This window comes from Mytilus edulis, chromosome 6 (genome assembly GCF_963676685.1).
Source record: "Mytilus edulis chromosome 6, xbMytEdul2.2, whole genome shotgun sequence".
Classification (NCBI taxonomy): Eukaryota; Metazoa; Mollusca; class Bivalvia; order Mytilida; family Mytilidae; genus Mytilus; species Mytilus edulis.
Genome location: NC_092349.1, coordinates 65,255,367 through 65,270,010, shown reverse-complemented (window position 1 = coordinate 65,270,010; position 14,644 = coordinate 65,255,367). Strand labels below are relative to the sequence as shown.

At 31.6% G+C, this 14,644-nt stretch overlaps 1 protein-coding gene across 1 annotated transcript; it reads left to right on the top strand.

Moving 5' to 3' along the window:
• Positions 1-7,925: 7,925 nt before the first annotated feature.
• Positions 7,926-12,079, top strand: LOC139528152 (toll-like receptor 4). Its single transcript, XM_071324009.1, has 2 exons — positions 7,926-8,050; positions 9,590-12,079. Exons 1-2 carry the CDS (start codon positions 7,999-8,001, stop codon positions 12,010-12,012), a joined length of 2,475 nt encoding a protein of 824 aa, XP_071180110.1. The 5' UTR covers positions 7,926-7,998; the 3' UTR covers positions 12,013-12,079.
• The last annotated feature ends 2,565 nt before the right edge of the window (positions 12,080-14,644 follow it).

Here is a 14,644-nt window from a genome sequence, read left to right as displayed (position 1 = left end):
CTGATTGCCAAACAATATGGCCAACATGGCTATAAATGGAACATAGGGGTAAAATACAGTTTTTGGTTTGATATATCTCTAAATCTAATACATTTAGATCAAATCTGACATGGGGTTCAAAAGTTCTTCAGGTTAATATCTATCAGCCCTGACATTTTCAGACGATCGGACAACTCTTTTGAGAACTCTAAGGTTGTTCTGAAGAAAATGTATGACATATTTGCAACTGAAAGCAAAAAATAAATAAATAAAAATCCAGCAAAACGAACATTTCTCTATTTCATATGTTTCACTTTACTGTTTTGAATCTATATTTTCTAAAAATGTGATTGTAAATTCTGTTCTATTGACAGAACAATTTGTCTGTTTGCCATATTGACAAAATAATTATAAATTCACTGTTGGTTTTTGAAATACAGAGTGAGTACGTACTTAACGTAGTTTCCCTAAAAAGAACATATCATATGGCATAAAAAAAAAACTTCCAATCTGGATTTTGGAGAATAAATTAGTTCTGCCAAACCATTATTTATTATCTTTGTAAGATATTGTGTTTTTGTCAACTTTGTCATATGCATCTCATTGATATCTTCCTTCTACAAATTGCCTGAAACTCAACAGACAATTTGTGGAATATCGCATCAAAATTTCAGTCATTTTACAAAATGACTAGGTATTTTTAGTCATTTTGTATAATGCCTGTCGAGGTTAGGCATTTTCTAAATTGCCTGAAAATTCAGTCATTTTACAAAATGCCTAAATTTAGAAAATGCTTGTAACATATATATGAATAACGATTATAATACATGATGCGATACATAATCTATGGAGCTATAGAAAGTGAGACAAGTTTTTTTAATTGTTAGATTAACGTCATCTGAAATAGGTAATAACCTAACCATAAAAACTGTTAGTATATATATTACTGTAAATTATTAGTTATTCTTTACAAACAAAAGAATACTTTATTGTCACTGATGCAATGAAAGATTTATTGTAAAAATGTATATTCTATTAGCTGTACTGATTTGAATAAAGAGTTATTATCATTATCATTAGCACCTCAAAATGCTGATCATCAAGTAATGATTATTGTAGCAATATATATGAATATCTGATTCACAGTTATGTTTTTATAGCAGTTTGCCTGTGGTATTTAATGAGCTGATATTTTGGTTCGAAATAACAATATAAATACGTACTACAAAAAATACTGGAATTCAGTTTATTTTGAGAGGACAGGAAGGAATCTAGTTCTGTAAAGTAAGGAACTTATAGATAAGTTTAGAAATATAAATCCTTGCATAAACAAAATCCGGTGCACATAATGAGAAACAGTACTAATAACTTTCTCGACCACAGAGATCCTGTCTTTGTTATATCTGTTATTGAAGGATTAGGAATAATTATTTTAAATACAGTCCTTCTTGTTGTTTCATGCAAGATTAAGAAGGAAGTCAGAAATCAACTACATATATTTTATACATTTCTTGGAGTATCGGACCTATTGAATGGTTCCCTGTTACTGGTGACTTCATTCACCTACTTTTATAAAGATTTTTATCTTTTTTATAACTACAAGATTTGTTTCTCAATTGCCTTATTGGCCCAAACCCAGTTGTTCATAACTGGAAGTTTAATTTTATTACTGACATTTGTGAAATTTTTTTCCATCATCACTCCTCTGAAATGTCTGAAATATGTCACACGTGAAATGGCCATTGGTCTATCTGTTGGAGTGTGGATTTTTACTTCTGGACTTGTAATAATTCCATCACTGGTCTGGGTACAAAACCAAGTCTATACACCAGGACAAGAATGTGATCTGTACAGTGTGTATGGAGACAAAATTGAACATTTCATAACTTTAAGAAAATCAGCCAGGGGAATTTTTATTTTTTCTCTTATATTATTGAACTCAAAGATTGTTATGACCATGATAAAAAGAAACAGAAGGGTTGGAGCTTTGAAAGGTAAACTAAACACTTCCACTTATAAACCTGATATTAAAGGAGTTCTAGGAAGTAAAATGATGACTTGTTCTTCAGTTGCTGGATCTTCAGTTGGTGAACCTGGTATTAAAGAAGTTCTAGAAAGTAAAAATAACACTTGTCCTTCAGTTGCTGGATCATCAGTTGGTGAACCTGGTATAAAAGGAGTTCTAGGAAGTAAAATGAACACTTGTTCTTCAGTTCATGGATCTTCAGTTGGTGAACCTTGTATTAAAGAATTTCTTGGAAAGAAAGTGGAAACTAGAACTTCCATTGATGAACCTGGTCACAACAAATATTTGGAGAGTAAACTGGACACTTGGGGTAATGTTGCTGAATCTGGTAACAGTAAGGTTTTCAAAATTGTACTGAATTTCTCAATTTTAGTTGATGAACCAGGTAACATTGCAATTCTGGAAAGCAAACCACACATTAACCGAGTTATGGATGGAAAACTAGATAGTATATCTTACATGTCTGTTTTAGAGCCGGGTACTAGTGGAGGTCTAACAACAAAAATGGATACCTCCAGTACTCTCAATGAACCTGGAACTAGTAAAAAAATATTTAACACTAACAACATAGAAAATTTGTCGTTGCCAAAAAGAAAAATATCAAAGTCACAAGTAAATATAATAAGTGAGTTGGAGAGTCAAATTAGTGAAAAGAGGAGAATAATAAAGGATCACGATCAAAAAAGTAAAACAACGACCAAGCAGCGACTAATAGGAACACTGACCTACAATTTTCTGAAGTCGAAAAACTTTAAGGCCTATTTGACAGTTCTCATGCATGTAGGATTCCATTTATTGAGTGGTATGCCATCATTTGTATTTTTATCTAACGGACATTTACTGTCTTGTTATACCAGTAGTAGAAGTATCAGATTTGTTTGTGCTATGTGTAGATATTTTGTATCATTAATTAATCCCGTTCTGATATTGCTCAGAATACCAGTATTCAGGACAACATTGACGACATTGTGTAGTAAATGTATACAAAGACAACCCAAATAGTACTGGCAATATATCTATCAATTTATGTCATGATTGGTTTGTGCTTACAGGGTATTTGGAAATAAAATATAGGCACTTAAAAGGTAATTTTAACTGGCAAAATCACCCTTACTTTTTGGTGGGGTTAGTCTTGCTCAGTCTTTAGTTTTCTGTTGTGTTTTGTGTACAGTTCGTCTTTTTCTTTACTAGTCATGTCAGTGTCAGTTTATTTTTCAACTTGTGAGTTCAGATGTCCCTTTGGTATCTTTAACCCCTCTTTTTCAATTCTCTTTCATACTGCTTTTGGGCATCCCCTTTTTTAATAGATTTTTTTTTACAGTTATCGATAACAAAACATGGAAATGATGATATCATCCAGAGGGGATAAGAATCTAATATTGACAATACAATTGAGAATGGAAATGGGTAATATGTCAAAAAGACAACAACCCGACCAATGAGCAGATAACAGCCGAATGTCTTCTATGGCCATAGACTGGATTTAAATGAAAATGTCATGGAATCTGTTAACAATTTATTCTGTTATCAGAATATGTTATGACATTTCACACAGCAAACGCTGTTATATTTTACCAAATGCTGTAGCAAGTTTATTGAAAGTTTATTTATTTCGTTTGTTTGTTTGTTTGTCTGTTTGTTTACACTACTAGACTTAATTTAACAAAAACATGTTGTCTTTAAATGACAGTCTCTCCTGAGTGCTTTATAATCATTTTAACAATATCTTTGAACAATCTGTTGACCCTTTTGATAAATGTTGATATTTGGGAATCTGATGTTTACAATGATAGACAAAATAAACAGCATGGAAATAAACTAAGAACTTACAGATTATTGAAAGAAAATATTTATATTGAAAAATACTTGTTAATTTTAAAGGAGGATGAAAGGCGACTGCTCACTAAGTTCGGAGTCAGTGCACATAAATAAGAAATCAAAAGAGGCAGATATATGGGGCTTCGAGTGGAGGATATAATATGTAAATTATGTAACACTGAGGTTGAGGATGAAATTCATTTTTCTTCTTCAGTGACCTGTTTTAGAAAATAAAAGATCTGAATATACAAAATTACTTAAAAAAGGTTAACAAAAACTTTAAAAGCCTCCCAAATAATTCAAAATTAATAAGGTTAATGTCATCAGAGGATAATCTTATAATTAAAAAAGTAAGTTTATTATTGTGTACTTTATTCAAGAGAGAAAATCAATTCTTGATACAGTTTAGTCATCGGTAGTTTGTCCATCTATATTATATTGTAAAACTATAATATATATCATTTTTGCAGAAATTATTTGGTTGAAAAAGACTTGACTTTGTTTAACAGTATAAAATTGAGAATGGAAATGGGGAATGTGTCAAAGAGACAACAACCCGACCAAATAAAAAAAAAAATAAAAAAAAAAAAAAAATACCTATAACCTTGTTTCTGCTTCAAGTTCAATTTTTTGTCGCCAACTGTGATAAACAGATATTTGTTTTACGTTTTTTTCCCGTCTTTTGAGCCAAAAAAAAACCAGTTCACAGTATTTTTGTCTCATTTGTTGTAATTAGAATCTTCACATGTATATAGTTTATAACATACCATTTGTAATTCATGATCACAAAAAAATATACCTTGCTTTTACATGTTTAACTTTTGTATAAGTACTTTTTCAATGATATTGTCAAAGAAAACATTTACTTTTAAGATCATGTAGAGTTCATTTTCAATTTATCTCTAACCAGTTTAGTTCATAAATCAGTTATAATTATTAGGTATGTTCAGCCTAGCTCAATAAAGGACAAGGGTTTTCTTACTTTTGGACCGTGTCATTTCGTCAAACTAAATCAGTGTTCCTTTCTGACCATCGTTTAAGATAAAAGTTGAGACTTTAAATAAACTTGACTGAAAACATTGCGTCGCTAAAACGAGATGATTAAGTACTTCCCTCTTCGAAACAATCAATTTTAGAAAAGTTGTCATAACGATATATCCTTTTATAATACGAGTAGGTGACATCGAAGAAAGGCAAAAGATACGAGAAAGGTACATTCAAACTCATAAGTCGAAAAATACTCCATGGCAACAACAAAAAAAGACAAAAAGACAAAAAACAGGACACACCCAACAAATAAAATACAAACTAAAGAATTAGCAACACAATCCCAGCAAAAACAAGGAGCAATCTCAGGTTCTCCGTAAAGTGAAGCAGATCCTGCTCCGGCCACAATTGGCACCGGTCATGTTTCTCATATAAATTCAAACCAAAAGAATCAGAGAAGCAGTGAGAAAAGAAGAACAGGAACAGGGAGATAAGAAACAGGCCATAAAACTCCAACTAAGTTCCAAAAAGAAAGTATGTAAATGTAAGTTATGTAACAGCTATATTTAAAAGAGGCGACCATCGATTCAACGCCAGTAACAACGGCCCAGTTTCATTGACATGTATTGCTGCAAATTACACGAACATATCATAACAAGGACCAGACTGAAACATCTAGAAAAGAACACCAGACTCATTGATAGCCAATAGGATTTATTAAGAGTTCGGAAAATCTGTGACACCAAGTTACTTAACTATCTCATGAACGCGTATTACATTTCTCAATTGAAGTACTAGTATTCTACATTTGTCATTTCGGGGTGTTTTATAATACATGTAGCTGACTGCGGTAGGGACTTTGTTGAAGGATTCACGGTGACCTACAGTTCTTATGTTCTGTGTCATGTTGACTATTGTAGAGAGTTGTCTCATTGGCAATCATACGATATCTTCTTTTTGATATATAGCCATGACAATCCAACATGACATAACTATCACAGATTTCTCCAAGGCATTTTGTAAAGTTCCACACAAACAACTGTTATCGAAACTGGATTGTATACATTCTTGGTTTTCTAAAAAGTAACCTCAAGATATACAAGCAAGAGACCGAAGCCGTATCAAACTTAATACTAGTCAGTTCAAACTGTTGAGTACCGTGCATATATAGAGAATTATGAGAAGAAAAAAATAAGTACTAACGGCGATCAATCGTGACAACTTCCTGATATCGTGTTTGCAACAACGGTAACATTCTTTTACGAGGGTCTTGATTGGGCGGGGGGTCTGTTAGTCTATAAACATTTAATTTTCACCCCTTTTTTCTCTAATCTTCAAAAAATTAACCCCTTTTTTCTCTTATCTTCAAAAAATTAGACCACGCTCTAATCTTCATTTTTTTTTGCCCATTCTTCTCTAATCTTCATTTTTTAAGGTCATTATTCTTTATTCATTTAATCCCATCCAAACCCTCTTTTACCTCTTAGCAAGCAAAAAAAAAAAAAAAAAAAAAAAAACAGACTATCGGCTTGATCTTTTAGAGATCTTTTAACATAATGTATACGTTTACAGGTTACATCTCTGTCAAATACCTTTCCGGATGGTAAATAATACTGCATTGAATTTTTTTGACAGATCATTGTCGTAAATACTGAACGAATTCTCATACATAAAGAAACAAAGTTTAAACACGAATTTCTTTGTAATTCCTCCAAAATCATATCTTTTTTATAATTGTGAAATCTGAAACACTATCGTTTTTCCAAATACTTGCATTTGTAGTTTTTTTTCTGTGTGCGCAAGTTAATTGTACATTTTTCAAAGTATAGATTAAAGAGGAGGGGCAATAGGGGGTCTGTTAACATGTAAACAACTCCGCGATTTTGGCAAAAACAGTGAACAAAAAATGCAAAAATGCTGATAACAGTTGACAAAGTGGGTTGAAAACAGATAACAGTTTAAATTGATCTCAGATAACAGTTCACAACACCTTGAAAAAGGCCAAAACAGGTTAACATAAAAAGGTATTGCCCTCTTACATTAAAATACAATGCCACTGTTATCACGCTATACCTTTGAAGCTCACCTGGCTAAAGGGACAAGTGAACATTTCTCATCACTTGGCTTCATTCGTTCGTTGTCCGTCGTCCGTCGACGTAAGACGTCACAAAATTCTTTTCTGAAACTACTGGGTAAATTTTTGACACAATCATCATTAGGGTTACTTGTTTCAAAATGTGTTCCATGACCTTTCCGGCCTAACAACATAGCCGACATGGCTAAAAATAGATTATTGTTATCAGTGTTTTGTCTTTAAACTTGAAAATCGCTACAAAAAAAAAATCGACAGTAACTGTTGCAGAATCGGTCAGAATATTGAAATCTTCTGTCCATTTCATCCAAACTACCAAACGACTTCTCATAAGAGATATTGCCTTTAGCTGTTAAATTTCTAAAAACATATTTCATGTTTGTTCATTATCTTTGAAATCATAACAGATAAATAGAATATACAGATAGCAAAAATGGTCGGCAATACATGTACAGGATTTAAAATTTGTCAACCAGACAGAAATCTTCGGTCGATACTTTATTGTTCCTGAGAGATTGTACGTATTGTCCTTTTATAATGCTTTTCCTATTTTATTGCTTTTAAATTGTGACCTTGAAAACTATGATAGATAGATAGATTCTCTCAATAGCAAACAAGATAAGCAAGACAAGATCCACACATAAGTTAAAAAGACAGAAATCGTAAGTCGACAATATGTTGGCCTCGAGCATCACTGAAGAGACAATGATTTCGGAACGCGTATCTGGTGAGGAAAAATTGGTACTGTTTATGTTATTATATCGACAGCATAATGAAGGTATTATCCTTTAATTACGATTGTCCCCAATTTGATGCATTTTTCATATTATCTTGAAAACTTCAATAGATTAATAAAATCAGTTAACTCTTAATAGGGTTATTCCCCTTAGATGATGATTTTAACAAAATAAGTGGTCATTGTTTGAGATTTAGGTGAGCGCCTAGAGACTCTAATGGGCCTCTAGTTCAAATATATTTTTATTCAGGAAGTCTTTCGTCTTTTAAAAACAATTTCTTTGTCTCAGTTATTACTCGTGTCAATTCATAACAAATGTGAAAACGTTTTCAATCTAGGCTGTAATATATAAAAAAGAAAATGGCAATGTCTAAAGTTTTACTGGCTCTATGTAAATGTATACTGCTAGTAGGTGAGTATTCTTTTCATTATAATTAATACGGGTATAGTGTTGATATTTTAGAAAATAAGAAAAAACGTGGATGAGTCGGATTTGACATAATTTACCTTGGTGATATTTTCACCTGCTAGTTTCACATTTTTAAATTTTGTCCTGAACCGAAAAAGCTATTGATACTATCAGAGAGGGAAAATGGGGATCTCTTTCATGTGTGAGGCCCCTCATGGGGTCGGCCAAGAAATCACATAAACATTAATATTTTTAACAAGATAATCAAAGAGCTATAATACAGTCCTAGATTATCAAATAATCAAATAATTATGGTATATTTTGTCTGTTTTAAAATCATATAATGACTATAAAAACTGCCAAAGTAATCACATAATCACAAACCAATGACGAGGCTCATTTTTATTATTTCCTTTAAAGGATATTATTGGATTTAAGGTGCATAAACCTATACTGTAATCTGAATAATAAAATAAGTAAACTGGAATTTATTCAAACGAATCTCTGGAAGAAAGACCATGCATATTTTGTAGCAATTGCAAAACGACCGAAACTGAGTACCATTTTTACCTTTGACTGCCTTTTTTTTAAATTCATTGTCGAATTAAACTTTTTGGTGATTTTTAACAATTTAAAGACAATTTCTCAAATGTTTATCAAATTTGTGAGTACTTTATACAAAAGCTAGAAATTGAGCAAAGTATATAGTTCGTGCATTTCATATAAGACACCAGTTGCTGTATTATCCTTAGCATTAAATTTATTTATATTTTATAATTTTGAATTAATTGAGAAATATCATATTAACATTTAGTGCAAGAAACTGTATAAAAAAATGACTTATTCTGTAGGACCAATGGTCCGGATGCAACAATTATAATACAAACTTTGTAATTGTCTTATCGTACATTTTGAATAATTGAAGTTTTTATTGTTTAATGTACATGGGTAGTTGAATTGAAATTGATAACTTGTTTATAATTTGCAAAATTATAGTATATACTATAAACTTATAATGATAAAATAAAAAGTCACACAGATTTTGCACATATTATACATGGACACTCTAATTTTGATAGAAGGAAAAAAAAATAAACGATAGCTATAGAGTTTTGAGATAAGATATAGGAATATATCTCTTCTCTTAATGTATGCGCTCAAAAATAATCAAAATGGGACCAATGTGCTTGTTTTCTTGCCTTTGAGCATACTATTTAAATTCATTATACATTATCTGAATTAACTGATATTATATAAAGAAAAGATGAAAACGGTAATCGAATACACCAAAAAAAAAAAAAATCTATTGCATGTGTCAGTAATCGTGCCCATCCTTGATCTATAAGATTTTGTTTTATGATATTTTACCAGCAAGATGGCATTAACAGTTTTAGTCCAATGACGCGATTAACAGTTAACATAGGTTATGAGAAGACTTTTTTATAATGAATTCCTTTTTTACCTTAATCCCTCTAATAACATATCTGTCTGTGTAAATGATAACACATTTTCTTTGATATGCATTTGTTTTTGCTTCTACAGGTTTAACAAAGGCCACATACAGTAAAATGAATGAACAGACCGTCAACGTAATAGATTATTCCATGAAAAATTTGACATCAATGCCTATTTTCCAGCAAAATTCTACAACAGATATAAATCTGCGTGGAAATTTATTACAGGTAGTTCCTGCATTGTCTTTCCAACAATCGAAAAAACTAAAAAGCTTAGATTTGTCTATGAATAAACTAAACCTGATTGAACGGGGAGCATTCGCGGGACTAACAGAACTTATATATCTCTCCCTTAGAGATAATAAGTTAACGTCAAATTCGTTCCATGTGGGAATATTTCAAGATTTGATCTCGCTCCAGGATTTAAACATACATTTAAACTTTTTCTCTTATGAATATACACTTATTTTGCAGTCCGAAATATCGCATTTAAAGTCATTGGTAAGGCTAGGAATTGATCTTCGCGGACAACTCCAAATAAATAAATGCTTTTGTAAATTATCTGAATTACAGGATCTTGAACTTGTTGGATTGCGGAATTATTCAGACAATTTATTTCAAAACTTGAAGTGTCTTAAAATAGAAATATTATCACTTGATTCTGTGGTTTTTCTAGCACCAGATACGTTCATCTGCTTTCCAACGTTAAAGACACTAAGGATACGTATTGTGTATAGATTTGCTACGTACGACACTATAAGCAGTATATTTAATTCTTTTAAGGTTTTCAAAGGTAAAAATATGACAGAAATAAGTATCTATAATAATCCACATAGAAACGGGTTTGTGTTAGGCCACAGGCATTTCGCAGTTCTACAAGAAATATGTCTCCAAAAATTAAATTTGATGGATGATAGTATACTTGGCATACAGTTTGGACCTTTTTTAAAATATGGATATACGGACAATTGCTTAGAAGAATTAAACATAAATTTAATGTTTGACAGCACAAATAGTTATGTTTTTGCATTTTGTGCGTTTAAACACTTGAAAATATTGGGAATTCCACATGTAGTATCTAAAGACAACAGACTAGAACGATCGACACCAAATGATGTATCTTACTCGTTTTGCCTTCCAAAAACTTTAGAACAATTGGACTACCACTCGAACGTTAAATCATATTGTACGAGGAGAATTGCTAATCTAACTATTCTGAATGGGTCAAATTTAAAAGTTGTTAATATGGCTAACGTTACAGTCAGAGATTGCAATGGCACAATTTATGGCATTGAAAATCTAGAGTATTTGGACATGTCGGGATTTGACTGCAGAGTTTTGAGTGAACATCTCCTGTCACATTTTCCTAAATTGATTACTCTTATTGCACAAGATGCTACTCTTGGAATCGGTTTGAATACCCTTAACAATGCATCAGAATTTCTAAAGATCAATGCAGATCTAAAACATATTGACCTGATGAAAAATAGCATAAAATCTTTACCAGATGGCTTGTTCAATCATCCTTTTAGACAAAAGCTTACTATTATTTTAGACAGAAACAACTTTCAATCACTTCCAAACTTTCCATCGAAACCAAATACATTTCAACTTATCAGTCTGAAATACAACAGAATTTCTTGTCTAAGCGAAGACGATATGGCTAAACTTAACATTATAAAACCTTCAAGTATATTTCTTCATGGAAATCCGATGGAATGCTCTTGTAATACATTAGCATTTCTTACATGGGTGCAACATTCAGGTCTTATAAGTGATGTCGATGAAATAGAATGCATCAGCCAAAATGGGACTCTTGTAATTTTGTCTCAATTCTTGCAAAACCTAAAAACATATGAAATCAGTTGTCAATCGAAACTATGGATAACATTGGCAAGTTGCATTAGTGCATTCGCCATATTGGCTTTGCTCTTTGGAATAATATACTATCGCTACAGATTTGCATTTGAATATTTCTTTTTGAGAATAAAGATGAAACTTAGACATTACCAGCCTCTTTCGGAAGAGTTTATCCATGATGCGTTTATTTCATACAGTCATAAAGACATGACATGGGTTAAAATTCTCTACGACAAATTGCACTCAAAAGGTTTCAGCCTCTGTTTATATCACAAGGATTTTAAAGTAGGGAAGCCTATTGCCGATTGCATCGTAGAAGCAATAAATTCAAGCAGAAAGATCGTATTTGTTATCACTGAGGATTTCCTACAGAGTAGCTGGGGAACGTATGAAATAGAAATGACAAGAATGCATGCGTTTAGAGAGGGTCGTGAATCGATGGTAGTTGTTATACTGAAAGATGACATTAAAAAAGACAAACTTCCGACGGCCTTGAAAGAAATTTGGTATAAAGTAGTCTGTATTGTGTGGCCCACTGATCCGGAGGTCCCGTATAACTCTGAGGAAATCTTCTATGAAAAACTATGTATAGCATTATCTGACAGTCGCAGTAGAATAAATGATGATAATAGTCAATTGCAAATGACATAGTTTAACATTAAACGTGTGCAAAATTCTAATAAATGACATAAGACAGTTAATAAAGGCAACAATTGTATACCGCTGTTCAATAGCCATAATTCGATTAAGCAAAAACAAATCCGTGTAACAAAATTTATCATTTCTATTATGGACTTGGCTCATTTTTGAAGGTCGTACGGTGAACTTTAGTTGTTAATTTATTTGTCATGTTTGTCCCTCTTGTGGAGAGTTGTCTCATCTACAATCATACAACATCTTTTTGTTTTATATTAAACATAGGGAAACAGATGAACTTTATAAAGAAAAGAACGAAACGACAGTACAACTTTTGAAAACCGTAATGCATAGACGTTTGAGAGAATGATGCGAAGTTATGTTCTTTAGATGTTCTAATTATAAAAATGCTCAGTTATATACCATTAGGCTTTAATTGATTGGTTGTTTAGGGGTAAAAATGAATTGTTTGATTTCAAATTCTGTCCAACGGAAAGCGAAATTAAATTATGTAAATAGTTCGTTTCAACTAGAAATTAAATTGTGAACGGGGATTATAATACTACATTTAGTTTTTTAAGACTGTTTACTGATATGGTTTAAACAATTGATTGACGCGAGTAAAATTCTTATCCCACTAAAATAGATTACATTTCAATTTACAAATTTGATGTATACAGTTATTAACCCAAAAAATCACAAATTTTATTTTGTTAGAGTTTCTTGAAAATCATTTGAAGATAAGAATATTGATTTAATTGTGAGGAATCTGGATCTTGTTATTTGAAGTTGTGAAATGTCATGAATAAAACAAATGTGAATGTGTCCAAAATTTAGGAATACGTAAATTATGACTAGAATGTTAAAGACATTAACAAAAACGTTGCGAAGGAGACCATTGGGACATATAAAATTCGTGAGTCGAAGAGAACTGACAACGTTATTGTATATTACTTACAAAACGAAGAAAAGACATGCATTTTCTCAACATACAACATAGAAAGAAATAAACACTGGACTTCAATACATATAGAATGAATATGTCTTTTCCCAAAATTTGTTTTTGTAATTAAAATATAGAATTAATATATCTTTTCTCATACAGTCACAAAGACATGTCATGGGTTAAAACTCTCTACGACAATTTGCAGTCAAAAGGCTTCAGCCTCTGTTTATACCACAAGGATTATAAAGTAGGGAAGCCTATTGCCGATTGCATCGTAGAAGCAATAAATTCAAGTAGAAACATTGTATTTGTTATCACTTAGGATTTTCTGGAAAGTAGCTGGGGAACGTATGAAATAGAAATGACAAGAATGCATGCTTTACGAGAGGGTCGTGAATCAATGGTTGTTGTAATACTGAAGGATGACATTAAAAAAGACAAACTTCCAAAAGCATTGAAGGAAATTTGGTATACAGTTGTCTGTATTATGTGGCCATCTGATCCCGACGCTCCGTATAATTCTGAGTAAATCTTCTATGAAAAACTATGTATAGCATTATCTGACAGTCGCATTAGAATGAATGATGATAATATCCAAATGACATAGTTTAACATCAAACCTGTGAAAAATTCTATAGTATGACATAATACAGTAAATAAAGGCAACAGTAGTAAGATGTTCTAATCATAAAATATGTTCAGCCACATACCATTCGACTTTAGTTGATTGGATATTCAGGGTCAAAATTAGTTGTATGATTATCAGTTTTAGTTTTTTATAAGATATTCCTGAAACGCCTTGGACGATTAAATATTGATTTAAATGTGATGAATTGTGAACTGTTTATTTGGGTCCTACTAAAAAACTCCCGGGTGAAGAAAAAATCCCCGGGAAAAGAAAAAGCACCCGGTAAATTGAAAAAGTGCCCGGGAAAAGAAAAGAGCCAGGAGAACATGGAGAAGGAAAAAAGCGCCCATGGAAAATACATAGATATTGTATTGGCATGAGACAACTTTGTTTTGATGAAATAAGTTGTGCCGGCATATGTTTAAAAATTTTAAACAAGTATTTTGCAAACTCAGATAATAGACATTTGTCATAAAGCACAAAAACAAGTATGAATGTTTCAATTTTAACAATAATATATGCATACAACGTTTACAAAATTTAGGTTAGAAAGAAATGAACTCCAAAAGACATGTTTTTCAAAAACGAAATCAAAATGAATTATGCAAAAACAACTTAAATTTTACAGATAAATAATAATTTTATAAAATTAAAAGAGTTACACATTATTTAAGAACTATCAAAGTGACAGGCACATGTTATTATAACTATAGACTTCTGGTAGTTTCTTTGTAGGACCAAGAATCTCTAACCATTCTCGTTAATATTGTATCGTTTCAACAGCAGATAGATGTAGCTTTAACTTTTCTTTTCTTAGTGGCAGGATTGTTGAAACCCTTCCATGATCTTCCACTGTCAATTCAAGTGTGTTCAATAAAATACAAAACTTTGAAAATTGTTCACCATGCAGTTGCGAATATTAGACTTCAGGCACTAATTTTTTTTTTTAAACTAAATATACGTATGTTTTGATCGAGGACAATATGATTCTTCTATATACTCTTGTTTATATTTACTTACTTACTTTGAAAGCTAAAATGTAAAAGTGAAACAACAATATCTACTCACTTTAG

Bases quoted from the DNA above. Each gene is read 5' to 3' on its own strand.
- LOC139528152 (XM_071324009.1), top strand. From the start codon at position 7,999: ATGGCAATGTCTAAAGTTTTACTGGCTCTATGTAAATGTATACTGCTA. The intron at 8,051-9,589 runs GTGAGTATTCTT...TTGCTTCTACAG, and splicing joins TAAATGTATACTGCTAGTAG to GTTTAACAAAGGCCACATAC.